The sequence below is a fragment of the Cheilinus undulatus genome, linkage group 5, assembly GCF_018320785.1.
Source record: "Cheilinus undulatus linkage group 5, ASM1832078v1, whole genome shotgun sequence".
In the NCBI taxonomy this organism is placed as follows: domain Eukaryota; kingdom Metazoa; phylum Chordata; class Actinopteri; order Labriformes; family Labridae; genus Cheilinus; species Cheilinus undulatus.
Window position 1 is genome coordinate 32,638,458 of NC_054869.1, and position 14,142 is coordinate 32,652,599.

Here is a 14,142-nt window from a genome sequence, read left to right on the forward strand (position 1 = left end):
TTTATTTTATTACAATAAGCAGTTGTTTTAGTTTACACCAGTGGTTCTCAACTTGTCTGGCTTTAGGAACCACTACCAGAGGTGGAAAGTAACTAATTACATTGGCTCATATTACTGTAATTGAGTAGTATTTTGGGGTATTTGTAATTTTTTGAGTACATTTTAAAATCAGTACTTTTCCTTCCACGTGAGTAAGTTTTAACCAGAGTAACTATACTTTTATTTTACAATACTCTTGTATTTATTCCACCTCCATTGACTACACAGTAGCACACAGTGAGAGAATGATTCCACATCAGATCCATAAATAACTGTTGCTTTTCACTTTATTTAGTTGAACAACTTGGCTGGAGATGGTTATTTTCACGGTGTTATTATCAAGAAGGAGATATCGTATTTCACCATACAACTCCTAAAATGTTACTAGTACTACTAGCAATACTGCTAATATTGCAATTTAACATGAGATTATTTTTGAAGTTCATACTCTTATGTACTTTTCAACAAACAAAGCAATAAATCATCCTATCTTATAATCAACACAATATTAGACATATTACATGTAAACTGTTCATAGGTCAGTTCCAATATGTTAGGATGGTGTAAACATGGTGCATATATCGATAAAAATTACATATTTTATTTATCCATTTAATCACAGTAGTAAACTGACTGATTAGTTTTACTTACAGCCTTTTAAGCAATCATCATGACAACATAAAAAAGCTCTGACAATAAGTGTGGTGTAAACATCAATATGAAAGTCAACGGATTAGGGCTGATTGAATTTAAAAAATGATCTGTTTGTGATTATCTTACCCATTTAATAGAAAACCAGCTCTGTTATCACAAGACAGCAGGATAGCTATGTCAACAGTTTGAGGAATCAACCAAAACCTACTCATTATCATGGAAAAAGTCAAAGGAAATATATGTGTACAAATCTGCTTAGAGATTCCAAAGCTTATAGACTCTTTGCCACATTTTTCTCAGAACATACAAAAGGGCTCAGTGACCTATTTTAGATCCTGACCCACCAGTTGAGAACCCCTGGCTTACAACAAGTCATTTAGACTATGAAACAGGTGGACTTAATCAACAGTCAGCTGGTTTATTTATTTATTTGTATCAGTTCCTCAAATTGCATTCATTCGTCTACAAGCCTACTACTATGTCCACAGCAGTCTTTCTTGGTACTTTGTTTATTATGGAAAGGTTGTCAAATTTTAATTATGGACAAGATCATGAATTAGTGATAAACTTTTCTGAACTACAATGGCCCTCTGAACAAACTGAAGCATATTAAATCTGGATTTTATAGCTCCATCTACCTTTACAGCCTTTTTTAACCCATAAATGTATTTACATCTGGATATGATTTAAGTGACTGTCAGTGGATTTACTGTACTGGATAATCTTAGCAACTTGTTCACTAACCTGGTAGAGGCTGTGACAACCAAAACAACAACAACAAAAAAAGCTTACCTATAGTTGCTTACAGTTCATTAACATAAAAAGGGAAGATGGGGACATGGACACATATACAGCAGGTTAACTGCAACAATATTTAAGAGCCTCTTGTCTGGTCCCTTCAACAGCCATGTTACAATTATATCTGAGCTTGCTGCCTTCCTGCAATACAGTATTCACATCTCATGCAACAAGATTAGAAACATCACTGCCAGAACTTTCTAATATGACTTTAATACCGACGCTTAGCAACATTTCCTGTCATTTCTGACCCTAATCTATCTATGAACTCATTGCAGGTAATTACAAGTAAAAAGAAGCTGTGCAAATGCAAAAACACAGCTAAATTTTGCTGTCCAGAATTGCCTGATGGGTTGGACCGCTGCAAGAAAAGAAATAAGAAGAAGAGAAAGGGAAAAAAGGATGTTCAATAGAATCAAACACCTGAGGTTTTTCAATAAAATTTTGTGTGCAAAAGCCCTGTGTTTTATTTATTTGAAAACAATCTGATAAAAGTAGTATGGGATATCGAACTAAATATCTTAAACTGTGAATTGTATAAGGAAATGCTTGTTTATGTGTGCTTATTTATGAATCTTTATTTAATTGTTTCAGTCTTGCCAAAAACATTTCCGACTGTAAATTTTCTAGTGTCTATTTTTTTAAGATTCTAACTTTTCTTTAAACATTCCCCTTCAATAAGGATGTTTTTCTTGGTACCGTGAAACACACTTAGGTCTATTTAATAAGGGTGTCCCTTGGAGCACACACCATCAGATTTAGTGACAGCTTTTTCCACCAGGCTTAAAAGTTGTAATCAATAAAACTGCATAATAACAGAAGTGCAATAAAACTTCTTGTTCAATACTCACTGATCCTTAAATGTATATTTATGCTCTGAATGTTAAGTTCTGCCTACATTCTCTGTACACATTCAGCGTATGCTCTGCCAAACAGGCTTCACATTTTTGATAACTCGTCTTACATTTTCTTATTTATTTTTTACACTTTCTAAATGGAGACTTATGGCATAAGAATTTCACATTGTACTAACCAGAAGGCCTTAAACATCTTGGATGTTGAGTCCAAGCTTATTGTTTGTGAGTCAGATGTGGATTTTGTAGGAAACACTGACACATGCTACACATCATCACAAGTTTCATGATGACTATTAGATACTGAGCATGGGCAATACTGGGAAGAGAAACCTCAAAAACACATTTCATAAATAGACCCAAACACTTACTTTAAAAAAATCTATGTTGACCCCCCCAAATGCTAAGCTTTAAAGCTATTTAGCTTAATCAAGCCCTGCACAAAGACCGGCATTTGAGTTTAGGTGAGAAAACTGCAAATTTCCAGTGTCTTCTGGTTCACCGCATTTTTAATATTATAGCACTGGTAACTATAAGCACGGGTGTAGAGACTAGAAACATAAAAAGAATAGACTGGTTGATACAATTGTAATAACTATGACTTAAAAAAAAAAATTAACGTTCAATGCATGCTAATGGGGGTCCCAGTTTTCCCGTGGCCACCTAGCAGGTTAATCCGGCTCTGTAAATATACGCATGCGCATTAAGCGGAGCGCGGAAGTGCTTGCCAACCTGCTCCTCTGTTGTGTCCAAACCGAGGGAATACAGCTACTGATGGACAAAGACCGCTCTTAAATACGAACCACATTGAAGTATAGTCTGTCCAAAGTTGTGGAGCTCTGCAAATGCCTTAAAAATGGCAAAGGTTATTTCGGCAGAAGCTTTATTGTTATTCCTCTGGGGCGTTTATATGCAATTCAGTTTCATGTCAGGTGAGCGCGAGGGGGCAGGGACGAGAAGTTAGTCAACGGCTAATACAGCTGTGTGTCTGTTTCAGCTAAATACATCAGAAATACTCTTGGTTGTGGCACGATTTCCCCTTGTGAAGTCAAGTGTTTTCCTCAATTTACGCCCACTGTTGTGGTTAAACACTGACTAACAATATATCTTCACATCTCTGAGGTAAGCTAGTCATTTGTTTCTCTTTTGGTCTTCTCTAGTTCTCGGGGTCAATGAACTGCTGTATTTTCGGATCATCAGCCCAGAGGAGATAGGCTACATCTTCAGTGCCGCACCTGCCAAAGACTTCGGAGGAGCTTTTGTAAATATTTGGACCTATTACTTGTAAATTGTTGGAGAAACTGTGACAAATGTACACTCTCCTTCTAATCACAGTCCACTTCTCTTCTTTTGTTCCCAGACATCATCATATGATAAGATTTTTCTTGTGCCTTCAGACCCAGCAGATGGCTGCTCAGACCTGGAGGACAAAGACATTATCCAGGGTCAAGTAATCCTGGTGGAAAGAGGGTATGCAGAATATGTACTGTATTTTGCTGTTTAAAAACAAGGCAAAAAAAAAAGATAATAAGAACATAAACATTTTGTGAGAAGCTGGAACTTGTATGGAAATCATTTAGATGCATTTCTTTGTTTGGACCCATAACTGGACACACTTGATCACTGCAGGCTCTTGTAAAGATAAGTTGTTGAAACAGGTGTGCATAGTATTTTAAAATAACATGGGTTGGGCACTAGTAGACAAACAGGGCGCTGTGTTGTTGAATTGTAGGACTCCAAAAATCTAATGCAACACTTTAATTTATTTAGACATTAACTCATTGAGTGCCAGCCCTTTTAAAAAATGGGAAGTGGCTTGTGCCAGTGTTTCTGGCCATTTTGAGACATCTTTCAAGACCCACAGAATATTTTGTACTATGACTCTGAAAACACAGATAGCTCAAATGAAAGGAGAAACTCTTTTTTTCATCATGGAAAAACCCGTTTGTTTGCACCTTGTTCCGTTCTTGATTTATCTTAAGTTGAATAGAGGCTAGTTTCACCAAAAAGACCCCTTTTTTTTCTAGAAAGCTGAGAAAAATGCATTTTTGTGAAAGAGAGTCTGTCAAGCAAAACAGTGATTTGAATGTTATAATTTTGCCTTCAATGACATAAAAGACATCTGAAAATTGTATTACAAATGTTATTTTATTGTAAAATGAATAAAAGTAAATACAAAATACAGCACAAGACAACTGGACGGCTGCCAAGTGACCCCCTATACGCCCACGTCCTCTGCTGCTTGCGTGTCCCCTGGCACTACCTGCAAATTATAGAAGTAATATAATCTATAATATGTTATATATATTATATATAATCTATAATATAGTTTTTTTTTGTTCTTACCTCTTTTTCTGCCAACAGATGGTGTTGCAGACTTGCATGGGGCTTGCTCTTTCAAGTCTGCTTCTGAAGTCACATGAGTGAACGCATGAGTTATGGTTTTTATTCGATAAATTTGTCTGAATAATCAGTGGGTTCCTAATGTTAACTTACCACCATTGCTCTGGGACAGAGAACAAGACCCACTCCGCTCACTCGGCAGCCATTCCTCAGAGTCTGGGCCGGAAAAGTCCGTCTCTGAAGTGTCGCTGTATGCATCCAGTTGCCAGTGGATGCCGACGCACGGGGGAGACCTGGTGGCATTCTTTAGCCTCTTGGCCGGCCGAGGCAGATGAATGAAAGCACTGATGCCTAGACTCACTGTCGGTTTCAGTGAGTTACCGATTTCTCACGCAAAAGTTTGAAGTTTCTTCCAGCGTCCGCCGACGAAACTGGCCACTTGATCCCTCAGTATTTTGGGGGGCATTTTGTGCCGATACTGAGTATTTTAGAACTTTTAGCTTAGACTACCTCCATCCCTGCGTCTTCCCTTCATGCTTTGATCTCAGTGGCTTTGATCTACCATCTTCTGTGTTGTGACTACGTATCCCATAAGCCCCAAAATTACTCACAGGGAGCGTGAGAGCGCCCCCTTGTGCCAGCCACCTAAAAAACACTTTGACGTATATGTCAATGGCACTCAAGTTTTGGTTTTTAAATGACGTATACGTCAATGGCACTCAAGCATTGGTTTTTATACATCAATGGCACTCAAGTGTTGGTTTTTATACGTCACTGGCACTCAAGTGTTGGTTTTTAAATGACGTATACGTCAATGGCACTCAAGCGTTGGTTTTTATACGTCACTGGCACTCAAGTGTTGGTTTTTAAATGACGTATACCTCAATGGCACTCAAGTGTTGGTTTTTAAATGACGTATATATATATATACATATATACGTCAATGGCACTCAAGCATTGGTTTTTATACGTCAATGGCACTCAAGTGTTTGTTTTTAAATGACGTATACATCAATGGCACTCAAGCGTTGGTTTTTATATGTCACTGGCACTCAAGTTTTGGTTTTAAATGACGTATACGTCAATGGCACTCAAGTGTTGGTTTTTATATGTCACTGGCACTCAAGTGTTGGTTTTTAAATGACGTATACGTCAATGGCACTCAAGTGTTGGTTTTTAAATGATGTATATATATACATATATACGTCAATGGCACTCAAGCATTGGTTTTTAAATGACGTATACAGTGCTTAACAAATTTATTAGATCACCTGTCATATTTGTCTCAGAGACCATCCAGCATCATGAAGTGCTTTAATGCGTACTCTTTCATTTCACTGAGCTCTCCACATTTTACCATTTTGAACAGGAATGAAGAGTTTCAAACTGAATTCACCTTCTTATACCCAAATTTGAGCTGGCTCACTGGGCTTCTCTGAGAAGTCAAGCATAACATTCAACCACTAAAACTCATTTTTCTGTTCAGGAATGCAAGTAACTAACTATAATTTGACATATTAATCAAGAAATAATAATAATGTGCTTTACTGTTTTTTCAGTTTTTTTGGTAAATCAGTACATTTGAAAATTCATGGATAACGATTATAATTATATTTTAGCATTCAAAATATACTTTCGGTTAAAGAGCTTCTACATGTTGGTGTATTAACCATTGCAGAAACATAAAACAATTTTTTGGGTAATTACCAGTGCAGTTGATTTAGGGCAGCTGTGGCATAAACCTTACTTTGGGTGGTGGTCTAATAAATTTGTTAAGCACTGTATATATGTCAGTGGCACTCATTGAGTTAAAGAATGATTAGATACATATGGAAGTTCAATGTTATTAGGGCTGAGTGATAATGAATAAAAGGAACATGCAACACTTTCCCTTTCTTCTACATACTGCAAAATGTGAGCTCAAAAAACACAGGCAGTTATTCCGAATAAATGCTGTTGTTGTATCTAGGCCTAAATATAGGCAATTTATATTTTAGGTTTATACTGTATGAGGAAGAAATGTGCAATACTATTTTTAAACATTGTGTGGTATGAATAAATATTAAAATATTGTTATTAGATTTAGCTAGTTATTTGCAATATGGTTCTGATGAATCCTATGTAAATCATTTTATTACCACTACATTTGCACTGATTACTCTGTGGATTACTGATGGCTAGCTTGAGTTTCTTCCAACTGCATGGAAATAGTGTCAGAGCATGTGAAGTGTGCACATGCTGAGTGAAAACATTGTAAGTATGCAGAAAGTAATATTCCTTATTTATTGCTATAAATTCCTGTTTGTCTACAGATCTTTTTATTTCAAAGCTTATATTGCAATAATGATCAAATATGTGAGTTACTATGCTGCCCTACTTGTCATTCTGTTTTTCAAGGAAATCCAACTGACTAATATTTCATATTTAGATATTTAGTATAAAATCAAAGGGAATGGCCCTGTATAACAAAAGCATAATACTATATATGGTTTTGTTTTATTATGTCAATTTTTTTAGTCAGCTGCAGTGACTATCAGGTACAGTGCCTATAAAAAGTATTCAACCCTTTGGATGTTTTACCCTTTTATTGATTATATAAATCAATCATGGGTAATATAATTTGGCCTTTTTTCAAAAATAATAAAAAAAAACTCTTTAATGTCAAAATGAAAACTGTTTTTGACAATGTAATGTCATTTAGATAAAAATATTTAATGTAAAGTAAGTGACTGCATAAACATGAACCCTCTTCCATTCAGTAGAGTGGGACAGTTTGTAGATGCATCCTTAGCTGCAATCACAACTCTGTGTGGATAGGTCTCAGTCAGGCTTGCATATCAGGCTACAGCAATTTTACTGGTTTTGCCACTCCAGAATATTCAGCTTGTTGTCTTTAAACCATTTCTTTGTCTTTTTTGCTGTATGCTTTGCCCAGTTGCCCAAGTTGCCCTTTTGATGATGAATTGGATAAAGAACTTTGTTCCACTTGACCATGGAGTCTCCCACATGTTTTTTGGGGAACTCTAGTTGAGATTTAATATGAGATTTTTTGCAACATTGGCTTTCCCATCTCAGCTGCTGAAGCTTGTAACTCCTTCAAGAGTAGTCATAGGTGTCTTGGTGGCCTCTCTCACTAGTCTCCTTTCATGGTCACTCGGTTTGTGAGGACGGCCTGATCTAGGCAGGTTAACACATGTGCCATATTCCTTCTATTCCTTGACGTTGGATTTTTGTATTTCTTGTATTCATACCCTGACTTATATTTTTGATTCACCTTTTCTCTGAGTTGCCTGAAGTGTTCTTTTGTCTTCATGGTGTAGTGGTAGCCATGAATACTGATTAACCAGTGACTGGACCTACTAGACACAGGTGTCCTTATATTACAGTCACTGAGACACATTGGCTGTGTCCGAAATCACTCCCTATTCACTATATAGTGCACTGTATAGTCAATACACCATTTTATAGTGGTGTCCGAATTCTGAGTGAGCATTGTTATTCACTATATAGTGCACTCATTCTTTCCTACAATGCATTTTGAAAAGTATTGAACAACGGATGCTCACTAGCCCAGCAATATTTACCATCATGCATCACGGTTGCTGCTCTCAAACATGATGGACTAATGAGAGGAGCACAGGAACACACTTAAAAACTTAATGTAATACTTTTTGTTTGTTGGTTTTAACCAAATCTGTAACAAAATGTTAAGGATTTAAAATGGAGTAACTCTGAGGATTACAAGACATGAGACCATTATCTTTACGCAAAAATAAGTGATAATACACACAAAAATGTACACTCTTTTGCCACTAAAGACACAATCTTTTTTTTTTATCTATTAGTATTTTAATTTTTTTGTGAGAATACGTTACAAGTTATTGGTTTTCAGTGAAATTCTACCGTTAATTTTGGTCCTCAGCCGTTGTCCTGGAAATTTACCAGCCGTTGTTGCTAAACGTTTTAGTTGTGATATGGCAATGACTTGATTTCCCGTGGCCGGAGTAGTGTCCGAAATCATTTCGTGTTTTGCAGTTGAGTCCACTTTATAGTCCACTATATGCTGCTCACTATATAGTGGATAGGGAGTAGGGAATGAGTGAGTGGTTTCAGACACAGCCATTGATTGCGCTCAGGGGATCCCTGTTTGATTAATTGTGAGACTACTAGCACCTGGCTGGTCCTCTGTTGAATTAGGTCAGTCCCTTTAAATGGGGTGAATAATTATGCAATCACTTATTTTACATTGTATATTTCTGTTTAATTGCCATTACTTTGTAAAAAAAAAATAGTTTTCTCTTTGACATTAGGTTTTTTTGTTCTTTTTGTTTTGGTCAAAAAAAGCCAAATTTTATATTGACTGATTTATAAAATCAATAAAAGGGTACAGCATTCAGGGAGGTGAATACTATCTTTAGTCACTATATATCCAATGTATACTTGAATAGTCTTGATTGGTAGGAATATTTAAGAGAAAATTGACCTGTGTGTTTGTTGGTTGTCATTCTCTGGGTTTGTGTGATGAGGATTTTTGCAGGTGATGTAGCATGTTAGCTTTGGGGCAGTTCTGTATATTTTTGGAACATTTAAGTTATGTAAAATTAATGTCTGTCTGACATTGAAGTTCCCATAACCACAGATAATTTGTGTTTACTGATCCATTTAAATGTAGGCTCTCACATTTCTTTGTTTGCTCTGTATTAGAGGTTGCTCCTTTGTACAGAAGGCCAGAAATGTGGAGGAAGCAGGAGGCAAAGCTGTCCTGATTGCTGATAACGCAGTGGACAATGACAGTAATTACCTTGATATGGTCACTGATGGAAGCACTACCAAACCAAGCATACCTGCTCTATTTCTACTGGGGCGTGATGGGTAAGACTGCTGCTAGACCACAAACACTCAGACTTTTATTTTTTAGACACAACAAATGTTTCTCACATTGAAAAATATTCCCTTTCTCTTTTGTTCAAGGATGATGATCAGGCGAACTCTTCAGAGGCGAGCACTGCCATGGGCTGTCATTTCCATACCTGTCAATGTCTCTTCTTTGGCTTCGTTCCCACTGAAGCAGCCCCCATGGACACTGTGGTAGAAATAATACACAACTTGATCCACTTCCCTGCTGAGTGACCTTTGCTTTATCAGTGCATATCTCATCAGTTTTGAATAAACTCACAGGGGAATTCCACAGCGGTGGTTAAAAACATTTACATGCACCGAGGGTGAACCAGTGACATTAATTCAAGGGCACGTGATTATGTCAGCATTAAACACACAACCACACAAATGGAGCAGAACGTATTGGCATATCCAAACAGGCTTAACTCAGCCGTTTATCAAGGTAAAGACACACAGAGCAAGAAACACATGTGCTCCCTTCTGTGTGTTGTGCTTGTGCTGTGTCACGGCTTTTGCATACTTGTGAATAATTGTTCCATAGTTAGTGAGGAGATGTGGAAAAGTTGAATCAGACAATACCGGACATAAAGCCTCTTCTACAGTCAACTAGTGCAAGCTGATGTTTGGGCCACTGTAGAAATAAAAGGGAAAAAGACTATCAAAGCTTTCACTATACAAACACCGCTACATAACACCAGGAATGTCATCTCATTGTAAAATGTGAAAAAGTCTTGCTCATTTGCATGAACTTTAATGTTGTAGCTTTTGAGTTAGAATCAAACTGTTTCATAGTGGTTAATAAATAATTCATTTTTTGTGCAATTAATTAAACAACTTTGTTAAATAAACATCGGTACAACTTTTAAGACATGCACACTTTTTTGTCTGCTCACCTAGCCCATTGTAAGAAGCAGTGCTATCATCATTTTAACTACTTTTTTACTCCAAAGACCCAATTACTCAAGAGGCTTATTCAGCTCTGCTTTGTTTTCATGAACATTTTGAGAACAGTAGTGTAACCCTGAAGCATGATAAGGTTTCTGGACAATATTAATTGATTTCTAACATTTCACTTGTACACAAATGTTAATTTCCTCATTGAGAGTGTTTGAGAAATTAAAAATTCTACTCTTCTAATGTCGATATTGAATGAAGGGCTTGGAGGACGATGATAACAGTTTCTCCCCTGAATTGTATCAGGAATAGTTAGGTTTTTGAAAATATTTAGGGTCATTTTAATAGATTATTTTCTTGTCTTTGGAGAACTTACACCGGGTGAAGAATTTTTAAACCCCCATGGATCCAATAATGTTACTGGCTACATGCCTAGTATGAATGATAAAAAGGAGTGAGAGAAAACAAATGGACTGGAGTGAATAGTTTAAATTACTTTAAATGTGAATAACTCCCTAACTGTAATGAGCTTTGTTCAAAACCTGCCCTTTTACTATCATGGACCATTAAGTCTCTAATGTCCCCTCAAAATTTACAACAACTGTGTTATGAAATCCATGAGGGACTTAATCATCCTGTAGTCTTGCCAGTGTAAATCACTACATACAGAAATGTTTTTCTTTAATGAACTTCATATCACTGCTGTCAGGCCAAAACCTTGTACCTCCATTTTTCATTATTTATTTTTTCATGAATCAGTCCTATTGGTCCCCTTTATATCTGTCAGGGGTTTTAATCAATTAAAGCAATAAAAAGTGTTAAGATGCTGACTATGACTATTCAGTGTTAGATTAAATGAAAATAAACCGTTTTTTTTAATTCCCTGAAAGGTGGTGATTTTGGAGATATGGGGATTTGGCCTGAAGCCAGCAATAAACTGTTACACAGCTAGCTCTAATTTTGTTTGCCAAAATTACTAAATGGCTCAAGTGATTTCATTTGATTATATACCGTATGCGTTAAAGTTTCAAGTGCAGAGCTTTAAATTTAAGGGTATCTTTGGGTTAGTTTTAACAGTTTCGAAGGGTAAAATATATATGGTCGCTAACACAAGCTGTGTAGGTGCAAATGAAAAAACCAACCATGCAGTTATTTCAGAAAAAAAGCATTTGATTGTCTTTCAAAATTAGGCATAAATCAACAGAAGGGATTTTATTTACATTTTTTTTAGAAAAGATTATGTTAGAAAGAAATGCACATTGTGTTTTTAAATGTATGTTTTTTTTAAGTAGAACGTTTGTGGATTATGAACATTTGTTGACTTAAATAGAGGGATTATTGAAGTAATCTATAAAGGAAAATGTTACTAAAAACTTTTGCTACTTTGATCAAGCTAATTTTAATTAACATCCTTTGTAAATGAACTATATATATATATATATATATATATAAAAACATTTACAGTGTTCTTTAAGACAAAGTTTTGGTAGAAGTTTGGCTTTGCTGTCATTTGTGTACTTCACAGGCCATTTGCAATCACCTACGAAAAAAACTCTGATCCATAGATGCCCTGCACACCAGGCTTTTTAAAGCCATGGTCTTTGTGACTCCCAAGTATGTCCAGCTCATTTGCCATTAACAAAAAAAGAGAAAGAAAAGAAAGATACCATTTTTTCATATTTTCAGGTAACTTTTGGGTGATTGAGAGGGATGGCTACATTTCAAATGATGAAAAAAATCAATATTTTATTCTTTAATTAAATCATTTGATCTTTTCATTCCCATTAAACTAATATTTAAAAAGATAAAAGAAAGAGGAAGTTGTCTTTACAAACTATCTTTATTAAGTTACTCATTTAACATTTAACCCTTGCTGAAACAACTACATATCTTAACAGTTAAGATAAAAAAGCTCAAATGTCTTGATTTGTGTACGTGATTAAAGAGATTCAGCACCACACAGCAAGGACAGCAACACTTACCTACAGCCATGCACATTTACATCCCAGCAAAGAGACAGGCCAAAACAAACATGTTTATAAAGCACATAAAATCTAAAAGAAAAACTTTAATATATTTTATTTGAATCTATTTTCAAAAATCCCACATTACTGTGGTAATTTATTAAAGAAGTCCCTTATTACCTTGGTAACCAAGCTTTGTTATGAGGGGGAAGGTTATAAATGAGTTAAAATCTTGAGAAAAGGACAGAAATTTACTCATCATTGCAAAAAAAACATGTTCTCTTCAGGCTTCCGTACATCATGGACTTTTTGCCACACTTTTTCCTGGCCCACTGGAAACAACTTTGTCACCCACTTTTGGGTCCCGACCCAAGTGTTGAGGATCGCTGCTATAAAGTACATTTTCATTTCTTAGTCTATTTCCTGCTTATATAGTAGCAGTGATTTCATGAGGGAGCTTCAGCAACATGGATGGAGCGTGAGAAGAAGTGAATCAGAGTAAGGCGCTGGAAAGTCCTGTGGATTTTTCATTTCCATGCAGTCTGTACATCACCTCTCCTCTGACAAGAGCCCACTCTGAAAAAGGGGTGGAAACTGCATTAAAATCACAGTATAGATGATGTAATCAACCTGGTCATAATCTCTGCTTACCTCCTCTTACACCGTGGACACACTCTACCCCACACTGTCCTCACCGTGGCGTCCCTCAGAGCAGGACTCCCCCAGATGTACACAGACGGGGTGCAAACCGCGTTCAGACGGGCCATGATGGCGAACAGGTTAGTGGCTTCGTTTCTGAACGTTAGCCCTCTCCCTCCCACGAACCTGAAGATGATATTCACAAAAGAGGGACACCACAACACCAAGAAGCTTACGACAACAAAGATGATGATTCTCAGGGATTCCTTCTTGCTGTCTTTGTCAGCGCTCGGAGGGTCTCTCGCAAGCTGGAACCTGGCAACGACATACAGTTTGATAGTCATGACCACTTTAGTGAAAATGATGAGCTGAAAGAAGACGATGCTGAACACGTAAAGCTGAATCGCTTTGGAAACTGGCAACAAGTTCCTTGCGAGCAGGTGGGCGAAGTTATAAACCCAGCAGTAGATATTAATGCCGATCACAAAGTGTCTGGTTATGAAGCGGCTGTAGATGAAGGGATGGCACACTGCAAAGTACCGATCGAACTGTGCGAACAAAAACGTCAAAATATTCACCCCAAGAAGAGACGGTAACACATTATAAGTACCGTTTCTAGAGGGATAGCCCTCCTGAACATCAAACAGACCCAGATAAAACACTGAAAAGCCCACTAAAGTGTCACAAATACTCGTATTCAGCATGAAAATGAATCTGTTCTGAAGGCGCAGAGCTTTAGTGGCTGAGATGCTGATGACTACTGTTCCTGCCACCAGGACAGTGGTGGTGGCGAATAAGATCTGGAAAATAAAGATGAAATAATCCTCAGGATTGTCGAAGTCCACCGAGAGAGGCACTCCTCCTGTCAGAGAGTCTGTTGTGTTGGAGAGGTGCATTGTTCATGCAAATGTGACTCTTAAGTACAACCATTCTTTTATAGCTAAGACTTGATGTCATAAACCTCTGTCTCTTGAGATCGTGTTAACTAATGCACTTTTTAACCGTAAACAACAGCAGCATGCAGAAGTCCTGCACAGCGTGCAGTTTCAACTTTAAAG

General features: G+C 36.9%; 1 protein-coding gene across 1 annotated transcript; it reads left to right on the forward strand.

Moving 5' to 3' along the window:
• The first annotated feature begins 3,063 nt into the window (after positions 1–3,063).
• On the forward strand, positions 3,064–10,453 carry LOC121509969 (protease-associated domain-containing protein 1-like). Its single transcript, XM_041787800.1, has 5 exons — positions 3,064–3,277; positions 3,506–3,606; positions 3,706–3,815; positions 9,393–9,560; positions 9,660–10,453. Exons 1-5 carry the CDS (start codon positions 3,202–3,204, stop codon positions 9,778–9,780), a joined length of 576 nt encoding a protein of 191 aa, XP_041643734.1. The 5' UTR covers positions 3,064–3,201; the 3' UTR covers positions 9,781–10,453.
• The last annotated feature ends 3,689 nt before the right edge of the window (positions 10,454–14,142 follow it).

Coding starts and splice junctions, on each gene's coding strand:
- LOC121509969 (XM_041787800.1), top strand. CDS start 3,202: ATGGCAAAGGTTATTTCGGCAGAAGCTTTATTGTTATTCCTCTGGGGC. Junction 3,278..3,505: donor GCAATTCAGTTTCATGTCAG/GTGAGCGCGAGG, acceptor GGTCTTCTCTAG/TTCTCGGGGTCAATGAACTG. Junction 3,607..3,705: donor AAGACTTCGGAGGAGCTTTT/GTAAATATTTGG, acceptor TTTTGTTCCCAG/ACATCATCATATGATAAGAT.